The 22,715-nt window shown below is 38.5% G+C and overlaps 1 protein-coding gene across 2 annotated transcripts in view; it reads right to left on the bottom strand.

Annotated features, from left to right (window-relative positions):
- CRIM1 (cysteine rich transmembrane BMP regulator 1) overlaps positions 1–22,715 on the bottom strand; it is a 188,329-nt gene that overhangs the window by 67,390 nt on the left and 98,224 nt on the right. For both annotated transcript variants that reach the window (XM_055816289.1, XM_055816288.1), the window contains one exon: positions 5,337–5,458. In XM_055816289.1, coding sequence (XP_055672264.1) covers positions 5,337–5,458 — 122 coding nt within the window. The remainder of the gene's footprint in view (positions 1–5,336; positions 5,459–22,715) is intronic.

The raw sequence follows: 22,715 nt of genomic DNA, 5'->3' as shown, positions 1-22,715 counted from the left end.
TGTAAATCAATGCATTATTTATGCATGTCTTTACTCAATTATTTATACATCCTTGCACAGCTATAAAGGAAAAAAACCACCATTATTTTGTGGTGGCTGTGGTCTAAAAAAGATATTAAAAGATACTTGGGATGCTGAGGAAAATAAAATTCAGCAATTACACCTTTAAAACAAAATGGAAATAATCAGATTTTTATAGTAATGCTTCTAGCAGAGAAAGTCTGTTTCATCACATTAGAAAGCACTTTGATATCCAGCTGCCACAATCTATATATAGTGCCAAATTTCAACAAGTCTTAAAAGTTTCTGTCCCCTTCAGCAGCAGATCCCAATCCAGTAATCTACAGGCATGTTCAGAAGACAGCTCTTGTGTACATGGATATACATGCCTTTTTCACACACAGCAGACAAGACTGCAAGGTGTTCCCCACAGAGACAGAAGACTTATTTCCAAGCCACCATACTGCACAGAGGTTGCACCATGGAAAGAGCAGGGAAAGACCCCCCCCAGCAGAATCAGCTCTACCTGTTACATTCCTGGCTTAATCTTTTCTTTAAAGCCACCAGTAATGAAGAAATTGCACCCTGCCTGTTAAAAAATTCCACAGTTTTAACTAATGTAACTAAACTCAACTCACAGCAAGGGTAGACTCAGGTTAGACAGAAACAGCAAACAAACAGAAAGCAAGTTTCCAAAGTTTCACTGCTTTTCCCATCTTCAAGCTCTACGTTGGTCCTGGTTTTTTACCTTCCTCTAATGTGCAAATCTGTTGCTAAGAGGACTCATTGTGGATGTCCCTGCCTCCATCCTCTTTCACAGATAAAATGAACACATTTCTTTCAATTTTAGTTTTTCTTCATCAGGTCATGCTTTTCAGTGTTTGATTGTTTCTGTGGCCTTCCTCAGAGCTATCCCCCTTTCATCTATACCTTCTTCCAGAAATTAAGCAGTGCTACTTTTTAACATCCTGCAGTAGGTTACAGCTCTGCCACAGAAAACCAGGACAGCCAAAGGAGGAGCTGGGGCCACTGAGGGCTGTGTCTGTACTCTAAAACCCCCAAACAGCGACAGATATTCTTGATACAATTGCCAAGCAGTTCTTGGAAGGAAGCCGTGTCCTTCATAACAGAGGAATGTGTTTAAATCCCAGTAGTCTCTGTCAGTCTATCACAGGAGAAAATACATGTGATCAGTTTAGCCCTAGGAATGTCACCAGGGCACGGGCAGCCGAAACAACCTCAGCACCACGGAAAGGTACTGGCATAACCCATCACTCGTTGCCAGCACATCTGTGATAAGCCTTCAGTGCATAAAATAAGTTACAAATTGCAGGAAAAAAGAATCCCCAAACCTGTAACACAAGGCTGCGGTTTGGCGTTATAACAGGTCTAACCCTTTCTTCCAGTCTTTGAGAAAAATATTTAATTCTATCTAACCTTGCTGTCCAAAGCATTGGCAACCTTGTCCAAGTTTAAGCATCTAGAAATATCTAAGTCAGAACATTACTGAAGACATCAGCTTACCAAAAAGATTCACTTTGGCAAAAAACCCATTACTACTTCAAAGTAAATACTACAAGTGTTTACCAATTATTTTTTTTTTAAAACTTTCAAAACCATACAGAACTGTACCATCTGGCATCCAATATTTTTTATATATGACTTACCATCAGTTCCACAGAATCTATCTAGCATCTTATTTTTCATTAACCGATAAGAATGAAAAGAAGTCAGTTAGACTTTGTCCTTATGTTATTTAAAACTCAGTCTCTGCTACCCATTGACCAACCCTCCCACTCACAGTGAACGATTGTAAAAGCTTTGAGTTTACTTTCACATCCAGCTGTGGTCCCAACAATTGCTACCCCTCCTTTTTAACTTATTAACATTTTATTTATATGCATGTTGATTCCTTAACTGCCCTTATTCTGCTCCTCTTACTCTTTAATTACTTGCTCAACATTGGCCAGTGCTGTTCTTCAACAAGAGCAGATCTCCTTCCTACATGGTCAAGGCAGCCTCCCCGTATTCTCCCTGAACATGCAAATATACATTTGTCACATTACCATGTGCTTGCAATAAATATTGCAGACAGCTGGACTGCTTTAACACTCTGCACATTGATAGGGTTACCTAAAGACAAATTTTATTACCCCACAACACACAAACCAGATATTTTGCAGTCGACATACACATATTCATAATGGGTGCCTTTATTTTAAGGTCACTCAAATGTTCACTGTTGTTTCTGACTGTTTCCTCACTGCCCCCCCCCCCCCCCCCCCCCCAGTTATTTAATTGTAACATTAAATAGATGCTATAAAGGCAAAAATACACTAATGTGACTGCACATTTTTATTCCACCCTCTTGCCTATTTTCAGAGGTTTTCAAACACAGAAGTAACTAAAGGAACTCGTTGGTAACACCGATTACACTATTTCCCCCACTTACCATCTATAAACCCATTAACTTGCATTCGATTAAAACACACTTTAAAGAGGAATCCAGTCCTAACTGGAAAGGCCGAAGATAAGGAATTCAGCTTCTTCCCGGCAGTTTGTGCCAAGAGCTAACCACCTTCACTGCTGAGAACAGAATGTCCTAGATCTGTAAGATTTGGCTCTTGTTACTTTGATGGCAAGTTTTTGAAATGAAGAAATTGGTCTAAGCCTATCACTTAAGATATTTTCTCCATCTGTCACTGATACCTACTATGTATCTTCTGCACTTGTTAGTATTTCAAGACCCTTTTAAGAACTAGTACTGGACAGTCAACTATCAGTCTCATGAACAACATTCCCCTCTTCTTCATTTTCAACTGATGGAAGTAATGGTAGGGATTTTATATAAATATAAATCTATCTATCTATCTATCTGTCTATCACTGTATTTACCTAGTTTGTCATTGCACTAGATATTTATCTAGTAAGTTCTTATCAGAATTAGTTTTCTGGGAATTTAGGGGTTTAAGAGGTATGGCTTTTCCCTGATAAGAACCACCTAACCATCCTAAAAATGCACTTGTAAACCCCCAAATTATAAAGTAGTGCAGATCAAGTTCTATGACTAGTCTGTCCTCTTTACTAATGATCTGCCACACAATCCAAACATCAGGAACTCCTCCTGACTAGCTTCTCCCAGCTTGTTGATAAAACTATTTATCATCTTCAGGCTTGTAAGTATTTCCTCTTTCCAAAATGAAGCAACATTAATAATTGCATCTGGAAGTTTCTCTCTTCTAAATATACACAAAGCACTTCCAAGTCATGTCATACAATATTATTTTTTGAAACCTGATTGTAACATTAAGTAGCATAATGACAAATGCTCTTTGTTAAAAAACACATGTATTTAACTCTTCTGACCAGTTCTCTCAGATTTTTTTTTTTTTAAAGAGGAACTTATTAAAAAAATAATTTCCATACTGGACTGTAATTTCAATACTGACATTTTAAGGACATAAGACAAAACAGTATCTCTTCCTACAAACCTTCATCTTCCTCCAATCTGGCCTTTCTGCTTCCCCCTGTGGCATCAACTTCCCTTCAAAAATGCCTATTTTTTTTCCCCTGAACTTACTCTGTCTTCATAGGCTATGAAGGTGAAGATTAGGAATTGCCTGAGAGGCAAAATAAACCCTGACCGAAAAGCAGGTTTAATCTTTGGAGTGAGTTACAGCGAGCAATAAGGCAATGACGCACAGGGCAACAGTCAGTCCAAATTCACTGTTAACAATGAAAAATGAATGTAACTCCTCCTTGGAAGTAAGATATGAAAATGACTAAGGACAAAAAACCCTGGGCAATTTAAACAGCTCTATCTAACACCTGATATGATATATACTGCAACAATTTTGATAGCAGTACCCACAAATAACTTGCAGACTGGAGAGAAACAGGAACGTTACCAAGGTGGTTTGTACCTTGAGACCGTTTCACATGAGCAAAGACTTCATATCAGAAATCGGCTTTGCATTTCTTGCTCAAAGTACTAAGACAAATCCTGAATCAAACATCTCATTGAGGTGTGACACGGAGTTAAATCAAATTCAGAAACGATACTTAAACAGAATGACATGAATATGAAGCAAAGGAAGTTGAGTATTACTTTAGTATAACAGGTAGTATTTTAAAAAACAGGCAAAATATAAAATATACTTATAAATACATGTATATAAATAAAATCTGAAATATTTATAGATTATATAAAACTATAATATTTATATTAGATAGAAATTGATATAAAAATTAGGTAAATTGCATTTAATTCCACCATATCTACAATCTTACGCCAAATAGTGAATGAATCTGAAAGCTAAAGAATCTTCCTGATGCACGTTCTCTTACTCAAATAAAAGTAGTTAATTTATATATATGTGATGTCCCGTTATATGTATTAAATATTACTCTGAATCAGTAATTCAGTATTTAAAATATCGTTACGTGTAAAAAACACAAAAATTCTCCTGGGGCAGTATCCCTCTCTCTATATACGTTTATGTGCATTTGCAATGAGGAATGCAAAATAAAAACTGTTTCAAACATATGACACATGCAAAGCTAAACATGATTAAATATCGCTGAATAAATTTATTAGTAAATACTTCACCAATGTGTAACTTCTTATGCTCAGAAATTACCTGAGCACGCAGCCCTTCAAGGGTGTTTTTCACCTTCTATCTACCAATAGTTAAATATCAAAGTCTCTTCCCAAGTCACCGTATCTAGCATATACGCATCTCTCTATATATTACATAGAGCAGTTCTGAGATACGGTCACTTGTGTAACAAATTCAAGGTTTTTAAACATTTTCTAAACATTTTCTAAACATTTACATCGCGAAACAAAGAACGTGAATCAGTCTATTCCTACACTGACTTACAATTTCCAAAGGCTACATATTTGTGTTAAAATGTTACTTTGTGAATGTTTCTTAAAGCCAACCCCACATCTAACCAGCATGCTTTTGCTTACAGTACGGCAACACGCAGCTGCAGTGGTGAGCAAAACTGTCATTTCTAAAAGGACTTCTAGTGTTTGCTACTGGCAAAGGAGGACCTGAAAAACATGCAGTGAGGGAGTCTTGCTAGAACTCTAATTCCCTGGGTCACAGGGAAAAGTGCTTTGGAAGTTAGAGGAACATGACAGCTTACAAATGACACAGTTTTCCACTAAAGTACCTTCAGCTGAATTTCCAGCTCCTTCTTACTGAGCTAATATCGAGAAAATTACTTCTCCTAGAACTTGACAACATGGTAAAAATAACCAAATGCCCAGCCCCTCCCACAGACAGATAAAATCCTCCTCTCCAGGTTTAAGAGAAAGCTTTACGTACCATTCACACATTCAAAGACATCACAGCACTTGCCAGGTGTTCCATCTCCACGCGAGACTATCTGGGGAATGGAGCCTGCCTCACACATGGGGAAACCACATAAACCAGAGAGACACTCGCACCTGAAACCAAAGAACAGTAAGGAAAACTCCATAAACAAATGAAGCCATGTATAAGGGGAAAGAATAAGCAAGAGGAAAATGGAAAGCTAGAACACAAGTTCCAGTATTAGCATATTCGTATCTTAGACTCATCTTGCTTAATTAACTCAACAGCCAAGAAAGCTTATCAGCCTGAAGGTTTGATTTTAACCATCTGAACTCTGTTTGCTGGCCAAGCAAGCAAGACGGTGGTACTGTGCAACACCAACACTTCTCTAGTGCTGTACGTATAATTGTAGAAAACTGCTGCTCCAGATTGTTTGAAAAAAAATGTATTCACCAGGCTTGCATAATTAGGCTTCTCTGCCAGTTCTCTCTGAAAAATCAAAATTGGTGAAACACTAATAGCAGTACCTGCACCCGTTCATCAGAAGACTGCTCTCTCATTAGGAAACCATATATACCCAGTTTTATATAAGGAATAATTAAAGAGAAAGGAAGACCATGCAGAATTGTTATATCTAAGCCAAATTAAAATAATTGCAGGTTCTCTTTTGGTTTTTGATGATGCTGTCCTCAGTTTGCGGAGGGGCAACCACTTACATGAGATGCTAAATAATGTGGGAGGCTAGTTGTATTAAATACTGTGGTTAGCGTTAGAGATTGGACCATACTAAATAGAGTGTTCTCTCCATGTAAGTAATATTTATTTGCTTATTTAAGAGAAGAGTCTGAAGAACTGGAAGACATAAAACGTAGATAAACAATAGTCATGTTTCTTTCCAGATTCTGTGCGTTATGATTAACATAAATAGTTTAAACATAACAGTTTAAAAGCCAAACACTTGAGACTTTGCATAAGTTTACATTTAACAGAGTTCTTGCATGAACAATGGGCACATTATAGGGATATGCAGCAATGATTCAATAAAATGCAAGACAAAATGAACAGAAAGAAATATGCAAATATCATAGCTGAGCAACTTCATGGAATAGCAAATTTTTCAATTGCAAATCACAGATTTTTTTTGTAAAAAAACTTGTAGATTAATTTAGCGTACTACAAACACACATGAATTCAAAAGGAACAAAAGAACTCAGGAGAAGATCCTGTAATTATGTGTTAAAGAAATGAAAATAAGAACTCTACTTGTTAATAACTATTTCAAATATTTTAAGTATTCCAAGACAACCCCCACATTAAACCACCCGTTAGTAAGAAGCATTATCAGCACTTAATGTGTTTGCTTATCCTTTCTGCTTCAAAAGCAAGAAGTTCGGTTCTCCTCTACCATGCACGTCTCCTTAATTGCCCGACAGACATTACATCTCGGATCAGTGTTTCAATGAATAAGGAAGAGCCACCTCTCAACAGACAGAGCTTTAGTATCTCTTCCTTTAACCTCATCAGTGGTAGGTAACGTTGTTATATACTCCACAGTAAGGTATTACTCAAAGGGAAGCTTGCAAGAACAAATACAAGTAAGGTAAGGCATCTTACAGATATTTTATTATACCATCTGAAAAGGATTCTTAAAATATTTCATTACAGCAGGGTGTTACTATAAAGGGATAAATAAACCCTTGAAAAAACAGTATTAATTATATCACATTTCACAAATAACATTAAATATGTCAAGATAAGGTGAAGCAATTTAATTCTATGTGCACATACATACTACAGTATAGTGACAGTTTTAAAAGAGGCATTTCAAGTGGTTTTTTTAATATATATTGTACATACCATAACAGTAAAGGATAATGAACGAAACCAACAAAAAAGTAAGAGTACAGAAACCAAAGTTTTATTTACCATACTTTTGCTTTTGACATTTTCTTCTCAAGTTATTTGTAAATACAAAAAAATAATCTAATTATTTTCTTTACTGTATGCCCTTTGCCTTCAGAGATGTAGAAGGAAAAAAAAAAGCATTATGTCTTCTATTACATGGGATCAAAAACCCCAAAGGATTTGTGACAGCAGCTTCCCTTTAAGACAACTCTTAATCTTACAGAATTCTGTACTAATATATCACCTTGATACCCCAATAAAAGGAAGATACTTGTTGGGGCATGGGGGGAGAGGCAGGTGGGGATAGAAGATGATGTCTAGCAATCAGTGAAAAAGAACAACTAGCACTGTCAAGAGTCAAAGAATTTGTACCTTAACCTACCTAACAGACATTGCTTTGGAAGATGTTTTTCCATTGTGAGAAGAATGAAACACAGAAATAAGCACCTACATACTACTAAAGAAGGAAAAAAATCTTAAAAAATATATATAAACAAAAAAGTACAGACACAGTCTGAAAGTGTTATTAAAACTTATTAAGTACCTTATTAAAAAGATAAAAAATATTAGGTTTCACTTCAATCACCCTATATTCAACATGCAGATAACCTCTGAAAAAAGAGGTAGATCAAACTTCCTGAAGATTCCTATCATTCACAGAGAAAATGGCATATATTATGGAAATACAGTTGTGGACCTTGATTTCCCAAGTCTCATGAGCTGAAATTACCACTCTTAGTTTTACTGTCTTCACAATGAGCTTTTTCAGACACGCCTGTATCTACTCCATTCTTTGCCTCACATTCGTTATCACTGATGACTTGAGTTGGGGAATATTAAATGATTAGATTAATAACATGCACTTTTCCCCTCTCATTTTCTTCCCAGTCAACTGCTTTGAAAAAACCCAAATCAAAACACCAAAACACAAAACCAAACAACAAAAAATATGAACCACCAGATTAAATAACTTAAGATAGGACAGTCTTCCAGAAGAAGGGCTGAAAATGATGTTTAAAGGACTGGTGGGAGCCAGCGTTCCTTTTTGCAGAAAAGGCTCCCTCCCATTCAGAGGGATCAAAGCTTCGCATACTCATTCACAGCATAAGCAAACAAAACTCCACCCTCCAAAATTTTATAAATTGCCTTCCCATTTGGTTAAAAAACAATCCACACATCAGAGAATGTCAAAGCAGCAAATGTTTTCAGATGGACTTTTAAATATTCTGCATTCTTTTCAGCCAGCTCTGCTAGGAAAACCTTTGACCATCGTCCAGGCTATTAGCATGGAAAACATTGTTTTGGAGACAGAAGTCTTTCAGGAAGAAGCCCAAGGAATTCTGGTAGCCGGGGATGGCTGACACGCTGCCAAAACAACATCTGGAAATTTGGAATGACCGATCCTATTCTCAGTAAGAGAGCACAATGAGCTTTATAGTACAAGATTCTTCTGAAGTGATTTTGGAGCAGGGGGACAGACGGAAGAGAAGTTGTCATCCAGCTCCGTGCTTTATCCCAGGTAGCTATCCACCTGCAGGGCACGCGGATCTCAGCCTTGGTACTGAGCAGTTGGTTTGAAGGAGTTCAGTAGGCCAGATTGCGATAAACCGGTTGATAGTGGCCATGGTCCCATTTATAGTAATTTCTATAGAATTTAGCTGCTCAGATTGCTGCTCAGTAAGGCACTATATTGCTTTTGAGCTGCTCCCTCTGTCACTGTTAACTTGCCCAAGGAAAACGGGCACAGCAGGAGTTACTACATGGAAAACTTCCCAGAGACAAGACAACTTTATACATCACCTTCTCTCTTCTCACAGCCTGCAGTGACACTGCTGCAACATCAAACAGCACAGTGGCATCCAGAAGTTCCATGAAAGGGAGGTCTGTATTTGAGGTACCAAGAAGCTGGCACCCTGTACCTGCCCCTCACACACCTTATTTGCAGAGGCTCTAAGGAAACACGTCTCTTGGGAGGTTATACCACAACAGCACTCATGTCAAGTCAAAAGAACATGTCCTTTTAACAGGGAAGAACAGCCCTGTAAGAGAGTGCAACGTCCCCTGACAAGAGGGCCCAGAAAGAAAACAAAAGGAGAATCAAACAGTCATGCAAGAGACTTCTTGGAGTGCTGCCTGAAAAGGTGGTGGGATGGCCTGGAAGGAACCAAGAATCCCAAGAAGCCAGCTGTACTGAAAATTAGAAAAAACAAAATCAACCTGATTGGTAAGAGAAATTGTCTCCAGTTCTTCAGGTTAACAAAAAAACAAACCAAACCAAAAACCAAAACACAAACAAACAAACCACTAACCAAATAAACATACAACAATAACAACAACAAAACCAACAAAAGAAAAACCAAAAATAATCCTAGAAATTGCAAGAAATGAGCAAGGGAACTTCAGTACATGAAGAACCAGAAACAAGACAATGTTTACTAACCAATATTTTACAGGCTAAGGAAGGGAACTGCTTCAGTAATATAAATGGCCTGATTTTTTTATTTCAGTGTTTAAGTTCTTCAAAACAGAAATAATTTAGTTACTTTTTTTCTTTTATACTTGTGAACTGTGTGTGTCAGAGTTGGGTCTTCTTGGTGTTTTGTTTTGGGTTTGGGGTGGTTTTGTTGGTTTTTTCTTTTAATATTGTATCATCATTTTCCTTTTTTTCTTTATGTCACCAAAAGTGTGAAAAGGAAAAAGTATATAAAAAAACAAATGGAATATTTGTAAATGACAATTTTTATTTAAAATCTAACTATCTTGGTTCATTTACTTCTGTTATTAAACAGATGAAAAGACAGAAAGGCTTCACTAGCCTCAGAAAAGCTGTTTTGATGATAGGATCAAAAGAGTTCTCCAGGCACAAGGCATAATAGCTATGAAAATAAGAACAAGCACCTTGGAAAAAAGATTTAGTACCAGTGAATGGGAAGGTTGGGGCAGTGGTGTGTTGCGGAGAGGGATATTTATTTTCAGGATCAAAACAAAATTAAGTCTAAAGCATTGAGACTAGAGAAAAGCATTCCTGAAACATACATCACATTCCTGTGGAGATTTTATCATGGTACTTATTTTTTTCCTTGCAGGAATCTAATACAATTTGCATTAACATTATTAGCACTTGTGTTACCTAAATGTAGTAGACAAACTCCCACAGATTTGTTAGTGATAAAAACACTGAAGTTATACTGTAAAATAAGGAATTTTCAGAAGAGAACTCCCAGCATTATCAAAGCTAGATGAACTACCGGCAAGGAAAAGAGACTAAATTAAAGACCCTCCCTATTATCAAGCATAAGGCATAAGAGATGATGATACAGCAAAATGAAATATTAATATAGCAATCTAACAAAATCAGGGGAAGATTATGTCTGTGTTACACTTGAAGCCACCACGTGTGTTAAGTAGGCAAGATGCTGAATTTTAAACTGGTCAAGCTACAGCTTAAGGAATCAACCAAATGCTACTCTTTGAAAGAGAAACTCCAGTCCTGCACAGGGCACAGGCTGCAGGCAAAGACAAAGCCATGCGGACACCTCCATCCAAGACATTCAGCTAGAATTTTCCTAAAACTTCACACATACAGACTGGAAAGTTTTTGGCCCACAAGTTCTGGGTCACTGTTTCATGCATTTTTTCATTTTAAGTTTTAAAGATATGATTAAGCAAGTCAGTAGTGAAAATGTTCCTTTTTCCTGGAAAGCTTTTAGTATTTCATTTTGGAGATCAATGATAAACCTGTAGAAAGAGATGGCAGAACTCTGGAAGTTGCATGTAACACTTGTAATCAGATCATTTCCATATGTTCAAAAATTATGCATCACTTATATGTGAACTGACACATATGGAAGTTCTTCCTATTTTAATTCTCTAGGGAGGTTACTCATTGAAAAATCAAAGCTAGCATCCTCCCAAGTAAGAATTCCTTTCTAAAATTCTGGATGTTGTTACAAACAGATACCCAAGGTAACACTGCATTTTTCCATGACTATAGTAATCTTTATATACAAGGGACATTTAAATATTACAAAAGACAACTATCTAGCTTTTAATTAATGACACTGTGAAAGGGAATGTGGTATGTGCATCTTTTGCATATTATTAGCATGAGGAAATAGCAAACAGATGCTAAGCAAAGGAAAAAGTCATAAAATCAGCATTCACATCAAGTAGATTATCATCTTTCCAAGGCTTATTCGAATCTTAAGAGTTCATCTGACTAAAAGACTTGATTTCATCCTTTGAGTAACGTTAAATCAACTGTCTGTTTCCCAGAGGGATGAGACTGGAAAAAAGGACACCCAAAGAAGAGTCACGCCATGGAACCAGTAGGCATACAATCACTGGCCAAGTGCGCTGACTTTTCAAGTGCACTGATTTTTTTCAAGTACACTAATATATGTATAGAGCCTTTTGAATTCATCAGTATAGGAAATAAAACAAAATATAAACCAGGCCAACTCTGCATTTTTCTCATACTTTGCTGTACCAACTTATGTTTTCCTCTGATGAAGATCTCTTCAGTTTTGTACTACCATGTACCTCAGTTACTCTTTCCTTAGGGTTATCAGCCTCAACCTTCATAATAAAACAAACACTTAAAAAACAAAGACGATATTAGGTAAGATGTTATACAAATGTTAGTTAACTGGTATTAAAATAAACCATTTCTTTTCTTATTTCACTACTTTTTACTGAGGAATTATAAATATATGATCCTTTTACAGATAAAATACATTTTCTAAGGACTTCATGTCAAAAATCTCTTTAAAATAACGGATTTATAAGTAATTCACTAACTTTAATATTCCTGTAACTCCAAACTTTACCTGAATGACAAACCTCCCTCAAAATAAGCCCTAAGGGATGGCTTTGCCATAAGCAAACCAAAAAACCCAAACAACAACAAGAAAAGGCAAAACCACCCCAACAATCTCTCCAAAACACATTATCATTAATTTGATGTCCAGTCTTTCTTCCTTGAAAGAAAGAACCAGCACCCAATAATTATCCCATGTTTAGCTTTTCCATGCCGTTTGTGGTATTAAACACCTTTCTCATATCCCTGGAAGGCAATTCGGTACAAGTTTAGGACGGATAATTGTAGAAAAGTTTGGGCTGAAAGGGACCTTTAAAGATCATCTAGTCCAACGCCCACCCCTGCAATGAGCAGGGACATCTTCAACTAGATCAGGCTGCTCAGAGCCCCGTCCAACCTCATGTTGAGTGTTTCCAGGGATGGGGCATCTACTGCCTCTCTGGGCAACCTGTTCCAATGTTTCACTACTGTCATCATAAAAAAATTTCTTCCTTATATCTAGTCTGAACCTAGTTGAATTTAAAGCCATTATCCCTTGTCCTATCACAACAAGCCCTGCTGAAAAGTTTGTCCCCGTCTTCCTTATTAGGCCCCCTGTAAGTTCTTATAGGCTGCAATAAGGTCTCCCCAGAGCCTTCTCTTCTCCAGGCTGAACAATTCCAGCTCTCAGCGATTCCTCACAGGAGAGGTGCTCCAGCCCCTTCATCATTTTGGGGGCCCTCTGGACACGCTCTAACAGGTCCATGTCTTTCTTGTACTGAGGGCTCCAGAGCTGACCGCCACACTCCAGGTGGGGCTCACCAGAGCGGAGTAGAGGGGCAGAATCACCCCCCTCGACCTGCCGGCCACGCTGCTTTTGATACAGCCCGGGATACGGTTGCCTTTCTGGGCTGCGGGCGCACACTGCTGCCTCGTGTCCAGATTTTCATCCACCAGCACCCCAAATCCTCAGCCAGGCTGCTCTCAATCCCCTCGTCCCCCAGCCTCTATTGGTACCGGGGGGATTGCTCCAACCCAGGTGCAGGACCTTGCCCTTGGCCTTGCTGAACCTCACGAGGTTCACACAGGCCCTCCTCTTGAGCTGATCCAGGTCACTCTGGATGGCACCTTGTCCCTCAGGCATGTTAACTGCACCAGTTAGCTGGGTGTCATCTGCAAACTTGCTGAGGGTGCACCTGATCCCACTGTCTATGCCATTGATGAAGATATTAAACAGTACTGGGACCAGTACAGACCCCTGGGGGACACCACTTACTGGTCTCCACCTGGACATCATTGACCACCACCCTCTGGATGAAACCATCCAACCAATTCCTCATCCACCAGACAGTCCACCATCAAATCTGTATCTTGCCAGTATAGAGAAGGCTGCAGGCAAAGAAGACTAAGGCAAGGGTGCCTCAGCCTTCTCCTCATCCATTGTTACTAGTCTGCCAGTTTTGCTCGCTGGGGTTAGCTGCGTGTGTGTGTACGCTTTCGCTGACCTTCCTTTTTTGGCTGACATACCTGTAGAAGCCTTTCTTACCATTCTTTGCATCTCTTGCCAAGTTCAGCTCCAGACATGTCCTGGAGCTCCAGCTGTGCCTTTGATAAATTGACTAAGACTCTGCTTGAGAATTATTTCATGCTGTTTTCATATGAGACAGAAGAAAGTAAACTGTGCAGAAGGGGCAAATACGACCTTACTAAAAATGTGGCAAACTATTAGGTGACCATTTAGCTTCTGAATTTCTTCCATTACGTATTACATTTAAAAATGAGGCCAGAAGATTGCTCCAGAATCCAAGTGTTTCTGAAAGCTGACAAACAGCCGGCTGGGCATGAGCCAGCTGTGTGCCCAGGGGGCCGAGGGAGCCACCAGCTCCGGGCTGGTGTCACAGACTGTGTGGCCAGCAGGGCCAGGGCAGTGACCGTCCCCCCATGCTCAGCCCTGGTGAGGCCACATCTCGCACCCTGGGGTGTTTCAGGCCCCTCACTGCAGGGGGGACGCTGAGGGGCTGGAGCGTGTCCAGAGCCGGGCAGGGGCTGGGGACGGGGCTGGAGCACCAGGCTCACGGGGGGCGGCTGAGGGACCTGGGGGGGGTTGGCCTGGAGAGGGGGTGGCTCAGGGGGGACCTTATCGCTCTCTGCAGCTCCTGGCAGGGGCTGTGGGCAGGGGGGTCGGTCCCTTCTCCCAGGTGATGGGGGACAGCACAGGAGGGAACGGCCTCAAGCTGCCCCAGGGGAGGTTTGGATGGGATGGTAGGAAAAAGTTCTTCCCTGAAAGGGTGGTCAGGCGCTGGAATGGGCTGCACGGGGAGGTGGTGGAGTCACCATCCCTGGGGGTGTTTAAAAAACACACTGATGTGGCACTTAGGGACATGGTTTAGTGGTGGGCTTGGCAGTTTTGGGTCAATGGTTGGACTTCATGACCTTAAAGGTCTTTTCCAACCTAAATGATTCTATGTTTCAAACTTAATGGGATTTTTCCATGCAGTGGGAACCAAATATGCAAGAACTGTAAACCCTTTCTAGAAATAATATTCTTTAAATTCCACCAATGACATTTCAAGGAATCTTAGTGAGAAACTACTTATTATTTTAAAATGGTCCACAACCTTCAGTTCCACTTTTTATATATTAAATAATTTAAGAAGGAAAAAAGGAAGCAGTGATTTGTGGCCCCTGAAGTCCAACGCAACGTTTCCTGCTATTTTCTAGAGGAAATGCAACTTCAAATTCTTTGGATATAATCTCAATAATGTTGGTATTATCATCTGCTCAAAGCACTGTGAAACTGCTAGGAAATTCTCATGTCTACTTCTTTTCTAAATGCAAACATCCAAGTGATAATTCTATTGCTTTATTATGTATGTAGGTCTCCCTAGGCATCTGTGCAGTTGTGAGTTTGAAGTCAACTTTCAAAGACATTATTAATCTCCAATGACAGAAGCAGAAATTTGCCTGTTCAAGTCAGGAATTATTCTGAACTAAATCACCTATTCAATTTCCAAACAAGTGAACAGCTGATTAAGAAGAAACGGAACAAAACAGAGTGGAAGTCTTTGTGGGGAGAGGACAGCAATATTTAGTGTGATGAAGGTATACACTGATTCTTACACTGACAAGTGAAAACCACCAATTTTTAACAGGAGGATATGTCTACTATCTTATTATAAACTGAAAGAGTTCAAAGGTCAGCTTTCACATCAAGAATGCAAATGAAACCAAATTCTACACACTGTACAATTTCATTTACTTCCAAGCATAAAACACCATCTAAAAGTAGATACAATTAAGTTACTTTATTTGGGTTAGAATTTCTTCTTAACATTGAAGAAGTAAAAATATCATTAACACAGCACATGGCCAGATTAGAATACTACATACACTTTTCCATAAAAGCTCATACATTAAAAAACCTAAGCTGTTAGTATAATTACGATCAATACTTCCTCCCCTTGTGCAAATGTTGTTATTTTTGCTTATGGGAAATATGCTCCTTCTTTTAGGTGGCATTGTGTTAAAATGTTTTGCAATTCAGTACTTCCTAGGAGTTGGTGGAAGAGCATAGATGTGGATTTTTAACTTACACAATACAGGTGCAAAAAGCTGATCTTATAAAAGATGCAAGTGGGGACCTGTATATGTACAAGGTCTTACAGCTTCTTCTGCAGAAGATGCACCTTCTATTTCTTCTGAAAATCTCAGGTTTCCTCTCCTTGTTAGAGGTCTCCCACACTCAGAAGTCAGCCATCAGGCTCCAGAAATGTCTTGTGTTTCAAGAGCTTCTGTTAAAGTTTTATTGAGATGGCTTGAAAAAAGAAATACTTATCATCTTTTTCTCATTTTTGGACTTCAGGAAAATATGATTGCTTGCCAAAACAACCCACATTGTGGGGCTGTATGCCAAGGCAGCAATAACTATCACCACACTGAGAACATCTAGGAATTGCTGAGGCAGCTGTAGGAAGGGAGGAAGAAGGGGACTGCTTGAACTTTGAATTCATGAATTCATTAGATCTCCTGGAAGACCAACATGGAGAAGATGGACATGGAGCATGGGTCACCTATAAAGGTTACACATGTGCCCTTTTCTCCTTGCTCTTTGTGGATACTCAGTGCAGTAGAGTGTAAACAGGACTGAATACCATTTTCTCACTTAGCAGACCTGAATGAAGAAAAATGTTTTTCCTGGGAAAAATACTTGCCTTTTCCTAACTTTTGAGGATCTCTCTTTAAGGACTAAAATACATGAAAATGCCTAAACACCTATTCCCAGATATTACGACAAACAAAAATCCATTGCAAACCTAAGTTTCACTTGGGATGGGTTCAACTGGTGCCAACATACAGCCTTCCTTTGACACAAAAACTGCCTCTGCAGTAAGGAACAGTCTCCAATCCACCACCAAGTGTTACAACACCATCATACTGGATGGTCAGATGTACTTGAGATGGCAAAGTGGACTGCTAAAGTACAGGAGGAAAAACTTGCTCAAGTTGGCCACGATAGCTAGAAACCAGTTTCTAAGGCACTGATAAAAGAACGGAAGGCACAGAAAAGCTTCTGCAGAACCCTTAACAAGCTTTTGTTAGACCTTTGGTCCAGCTGCACAGGTTATTCAGAAGCCAAGCCCTGAAAATAAATCTCAAGGAAGATACAGGTGCTTGGATTTGTATTTGGCCTTACCAGTTCCAGCTGAACTTTCCTTTAACAAAAACTGGGATCCACAACCACTTTCTCTTGGATGCCATTTCTTGAGGATGAGATGGGTGGAGGAGAAGGATCTAAAATTCTAGAACAAATACAAGGAAGACCTCTGTATCAGCAAAAGTTGCTTATGAGAGGTGACTGGTACAGGCGGGGAAAGAGAAAAAGTTACACCTCCTGGGAAATCATGACTGCCCTCTAAAGAAGGCTGGGAAAAACAAAGTCGTGAATCCTGTACTGAACACCCAAACAACTTATCATAAACTTAAAGCCTTCCAAAGACAGGAAGACCTGTCTTTAGAAAAGAATCTAGACAAACATGCAAGAATCATCACATTTTGATACAGAATGATGTAGGAAAGACCTGGCCCAGCTAAGCAGCTAAGAAGAATGAACAGAGAGGGTGTACACTACTACCCCTCCTATCAAGTGGGACAGATGCAAAGATAATCAGGGATTCACAGGCCACCTCTACAAATGCCATCAGAAGAAAAAAAAACCCAACTAACTGTGTATAGGTACTCTCAAATATAAACAAGTAGAAATTGCTAATAGCTTAAAAAAGAACTTACAACTACAGATTTCCCAGTTACAGTTCTGGTGGCTGCCACAAAATGACATGAAAAGAACTGTGCTGGTTTGTGTATAGCCACCACTAGGATTCCCTAGATACTGGTGTAACATGAAATACAGAATATTGGGTGGTAGGTCTAATGCTGTGACAGGCTGCAGACACAACAGATGCTACAGTGACAACAGGTCCAAGTATCATAAAAGGAGATAAAGTGCATCAAATCTATTGCTTGCTGGGCAAAGTAATGACGAAGGGTAACAAAATCATAAATAAATTTAAATGACTTCTAAAGAGGTGTGACGCTTGCATAAACAGCTGCCACAGGACTTCTGTTTCAGTTCACTAACATGAAAGGACAGCATGGTTGACTTAACTGGTATCTATGAGGGTTTTCTAAAATAAAAGTGAATATGCCAGCAATGAACTTCTCAAGTGGCATCTATATTGTGCCTAAAACAGCACAAAGTTCTATTAGAAACAAAAGACTACAAATAATAGAACAGGCAATTTCTTCCTTTGGAATCAAAACCAATTTCGTAATGGCATACAAAAATCAGAGAGACTCTGTAATATAAACCTCTATTATTCTTTAATTTCTTTAGAACTGCTGAATAAAGCACACGTCAAAAATATTTTAGTACAGGACAGATGGAAAAGAATGTTTTCTTAATTTAACAGATTATCTTTAAAGTGAATTATTTTTTTGTAAATTTACCTTTTTTCCTACTATTTAATCCCTTGAAAGGTAATTTTTACCTAATTAAATATGATAATAAAATCTGGGTTTGTACTGTTCTAAGATGTATTCAATTTCTATCCAAATATAGCTTAATATAAACCTTGGGTAAATAAATGATTTGCTACCACATCAAAGTATTACTCATTTTCTTGAGCTGTATAAAGGTGTAAGTATTTAAGAGTTGAGGATGAGGGGGGGAGCTGGGCTGTTTGCCAAGTAAAGCTTTATGCTTGGGGAAAACAAAATGCACACATAAATTGCTCCTCCAAGTCTTGAATAGGTGACTGCAATGTAAAACAGTATTTTACTACACGATCCAGTGAACCAGCACTTTTTGCTGGTTAAGCCCATTTCACTTCTTTACCATACTGCAGACCAAAACGTGGCACTGCCATTCAGGGCAGCCCCAGACTGAGACATTTTAGCCACACGGAAAGAAAATTCATCAGAGAAACGACCGTCCAAACAAGGAAAAAGTCCTATGACTAATTAATTTAAGAAATTTTCAGAGGTTTTCTTCTAAACAATAAACGTATAATCCTGCTCCTCCATGCTACTCGACACAATTGAGAGTTTTGCATTTGCAATGCCATCCAGCTACCTGTAACTAAGCGATAGTGAAATGGTCCGACTCGAAGAGTCTTCATTCACTCATCCCTCAAGCTCAAGCCTTTTGGGCTCCAATCTTGCAAGACTGGATCTGTAGAAAGCTCTTCTTCACTTTTCCAACATGAAATAGTCACTGTGACTTCTATTCCTGTTTAATTCAGATTTATTAAGCAGTGAACTGCTCTTAAATTTTGCCTCTCTACCTTGTTATCGGATTCTGTTATGCTTCATTTACCTTTTTTCCCTTCTCCGACCACATCAACCTTGAAACTGCTTTTTTAATGCTAAGACTCAGACAGAAAATACACTGCGGGAGATTTTGATGGATAAACATATCCATTACTTCCAATTTTTTTCTAATCTAGAACACATTCAAGCTTATGGCGCGAGCTTTTTAAATAAGTATGTCAAGAAAACTTATTATTGGGATTTAGTGAACACACTCCTGGATGCTCTTCTCCTCCGAGAAGGATATTATTATATCCTCTATTACCAGCAAGATATTCAATCCAGCACGTGCATGGTGCAAGAGTTCACCTCAGAAGTTCAAGGACCATAATGCTGACTCACTGGGATTCACTTCCAAAATCTGGGGGAGGACGCTGGTGGGAAATATTCTTCAATATTCAGTAGTTTGGGAACGATATACATTTCCAGTTTATAAAGTGAACCCTGTGAGACAATTATCAATTAAAAAGCTGTAGGGTTTTGGTTTGTGGTTTTTTGTTTGTTTGTTTTTGTGGGGGGTTTTTTTGGTTGTTGGTAGTTTTTGTGGGTTTTTTTGCACTTTTTTTTGTTGTTTGTTTGTTTGTTTTTACCTAGAATCCAATACAAGGAAAAGGACTGGTGACTACAGAAGACAGAAACTGAGAAAGAAGACACTCTGATGGTCAGATTTTTTTAAAGGCAAGCTTAGTACCTTCAAAAGACAGAATCAAGTTTTATAAAACTGTTTCTATCAAAGCAACATCAGTTGCTTCTCGCTATAGTTACATCCTTCAATCCTCAATTCAATCCTCTATCCGTGTTCCCCGCTATTTTTCACAGAACTGACATTAAGATAACCAGACTTTCATTACTTTTTTTGTTGTTCTCATAAATTTTGGCACAGTACTAACATCTTTCTAGTTCTCTAGAATTTTCTTGGTTTCTCGGGTTTTAATAAAGGGTTGACCAAGAACAGCTGGCGGTTTGTTTGTGTGTGTGCAGAACCTCTGAGATAACAGAGTTGAATGAATCTTGAAGTTACCAGATTTATAACAGGCAAAAGCAGGGAGAATGGAAACTGGTACAAGGGAAGAGACTATACTTAGATTATGTGAAGGGAAGAGAGCACAGAAGCAGTGGGATAAAACCAGAGCAAGAAGTGGGGACCTAATAAAGACTAAACTTCCAAATTATTCTAATAAAGAGAGCAGACAGAAAGAAAAAAGGGATAATCCAAAAATATTTGGTGCAAAGCTATCCAAACATGCCATTTACTCCACTGTATATAATCCTATGAAAAATGTACAAAACCATGTGAGCAATGAAGATATAAACCAACGCTAATCACTGAAATCAGTTCCTGTTGTCACAGTCTATTCTTCATAGTTAAAAAATTAAATAGATCTCGATAAAGGTTTTTACACTTACAAATATATTCTCAAAGCCATCTGAAAATTTAAAGGAAATGAATTTACAACAGAAAACTGGAAGCATCTGAAGATAACTGATTCTGTACACTTCATATTGATCACACCTTCATTTAACTTTGTAACAGAAGACAAACTTACATTAACAAAGCTGTGAGAACACATTCTCTGTAAGAGCTCTTAATACATTTTCACTTGCTAAGCTCCTTCGAGAAGAGAGCATCTTTACCAACATCAGAGACAGACACATCATCTAGATTTCCTAACACAATAGCTAGAAATTCAAGGTAAGTGTCTCATAACGGTCTGATGAAAGCTGAAGCAACCAAGCAGTGTCTTGGCATCAGTGCCAAACCAATAGTATGTTTGTTTGAACCACTGCACTAGAAATCATTGTGAATCAAAATCAAAATGTAACCTCTGAGTGCAAGTACAAGAACTTGCAGTATCAGATGTTTGTTTACTATTGCTACATTTCCCCTGGCGTTGCTAAAGGAGTTCTCAGTATTATGAATATGCATTCAAGAGCTCACTCATAAAACAAATGCCACCAGATTTAAGGGTCTCTGATTTCCTAGGGTATTACATACAAGAAACCAGCCAAGAGCAAGATGCGGGACAGAAGCCAGTCTGCTCCTGCTGTATGTGAAGTTGTCAGCTACTTGTTAACCGAGTCAGTGACATCCATCCTTCACCACGACACTCTACGTGACTGGCCTCTGGTGCTGCTGGTATTAAGCCTTTATTTTAGTGGCAGTAAATGACCCAACTGTAATTTCTTGGAAAAGTCTATAATCTTAACAAAAATAGTTTGATGAAGTCTAAAGACTATGACCTTATGAAACACTACTACTTTGCTTTTAATAAATTATTCTCAAATGTACATTAAAACACACAGTGCCACTTCTTTTGAACTTAAATCTAATGATTAAAAAAAGATGTGACATGGATTTAAGTGATTCTAAACTGAATCACAGTCAATGCAATGTTAGTATTTCATCATGAGTTTAGTAAGAAATTCCAGAATTAAGGAAAAACATCCCTTTTTCCCAGTGCAGTCATTCATCCATAAGTCTGCACTTTATCTGACTTTTTCTTTAGTTCTGAAATGCAAGTCTCATATGCGGTAGAGACCTTGGCTTCAAATATAAAGATCCAATATTTCCTCAGATCCAAGGAAACACTGAACTTGTTTGACCTTCATGTTCCAATTAACTGAACTCAGTTTCCCCTTCTGCTCTCTCTTTTCATACACATACTTCTGTTCTCTCTAACCTTCCTCTAATTTTTCTTTTCTGATTATGCCCAGATCTATGATCCTTTATTCCCCCCTTCAAACAGTATCGTTACCTACAGCACACGAATGACTACTATGGCACCATCTTCCTTAAGAAGCACAGTAGCGTATTAAGATCACAATAACTCAATACACTTCCAGCAGGCACACAACATGTAAAGCACCTATATGATCTTACAGCTGCCAGATTCAGCTTTTCTTCTGTCTTTCTCACCTACTCTATTAAAAAGTGCACTATTGCTTTGGCTGAATTAAGGCAATCCAAAAATCTAGCAACCCACATAATAACTACATACAGCAACACAGACTGAGCCACAAAATTAAAAATTAATGGAGGTGTACAGGACACCTATAATTGTTTCAACCTGCCTGCAGACAGACGAGGTTACACTAATCCTGGTTTTCCATAGTTTTACACATCAAGGAGGACAGAAATATTAACACAAAAAAATCTCAGATCCGATCATAAGACTCCAGGAGCTAAGAACTCACCTATCCCAGCTCTGAACTCTTGTTAAACTCTGATCCCAGTAATGCACAGCAATCTGATTTCCAAGAGGTTTCAGTGCAATTCGCAATTATCTAATAAATCCACGCACTCTAAGCCTGCTTGCACAATTGGGGTCTTTGTGTGCAGGAGATGAGAACGCTGGTTTTGTCACTGAAGTGCCATGCACATATACAAGTATGCTCCATACTTCAGTTATAGTTAACACACAGCAAATTAACTGGTTATATCTTTAAACATCATCAAAGAAGAAGAAGATTCTTTCAAGGACATGTTTGCTCTCTGTGTTTTGTTTAAGATTAGTTCCCATGTGTGCTCAAAATAGAAAATATATCCAACTGGTCATTTTTCTGAAGTAAATGAAGTTTTATTCTCTTGGTACTCTATGCTCCCTGATAAAAGGAACACTGAAGTTATCATCTGCAAAGAACAAAGCAGGTATTTTTCATCCCCTCTGCCCAAGCAATAGAAAAATCAAACCAGAACTTACATTAGACTGCAAAAAAATAGAACACAATTTTACTTTTGGGAAACAAAAATAATTTGGCCTATGTATCACTTTTTAATCCAGCAAGTTGAAACAAATTTAGAAGTAAAAATCTACCATTAATCT

This window comes from Falco peregrinus, chromosome 11 (genome assembly GCF_023634155.1).
Source record: "Falco peregrinus isolate bFalPer1 chromosome 11, bFalPer1.pri, whole genome shotgun sequence".
Classification (NCBI taxonomy): Eukaryota; Metazoa; Chordata; class Aves; order Falconiformes; family Falconidae; genus Falco; species Falco peregrinus.
Note: the sequence above shows the minus strand (reverse complement) of the source record. Positions and strands in the feature narration are given on the sequence as shown.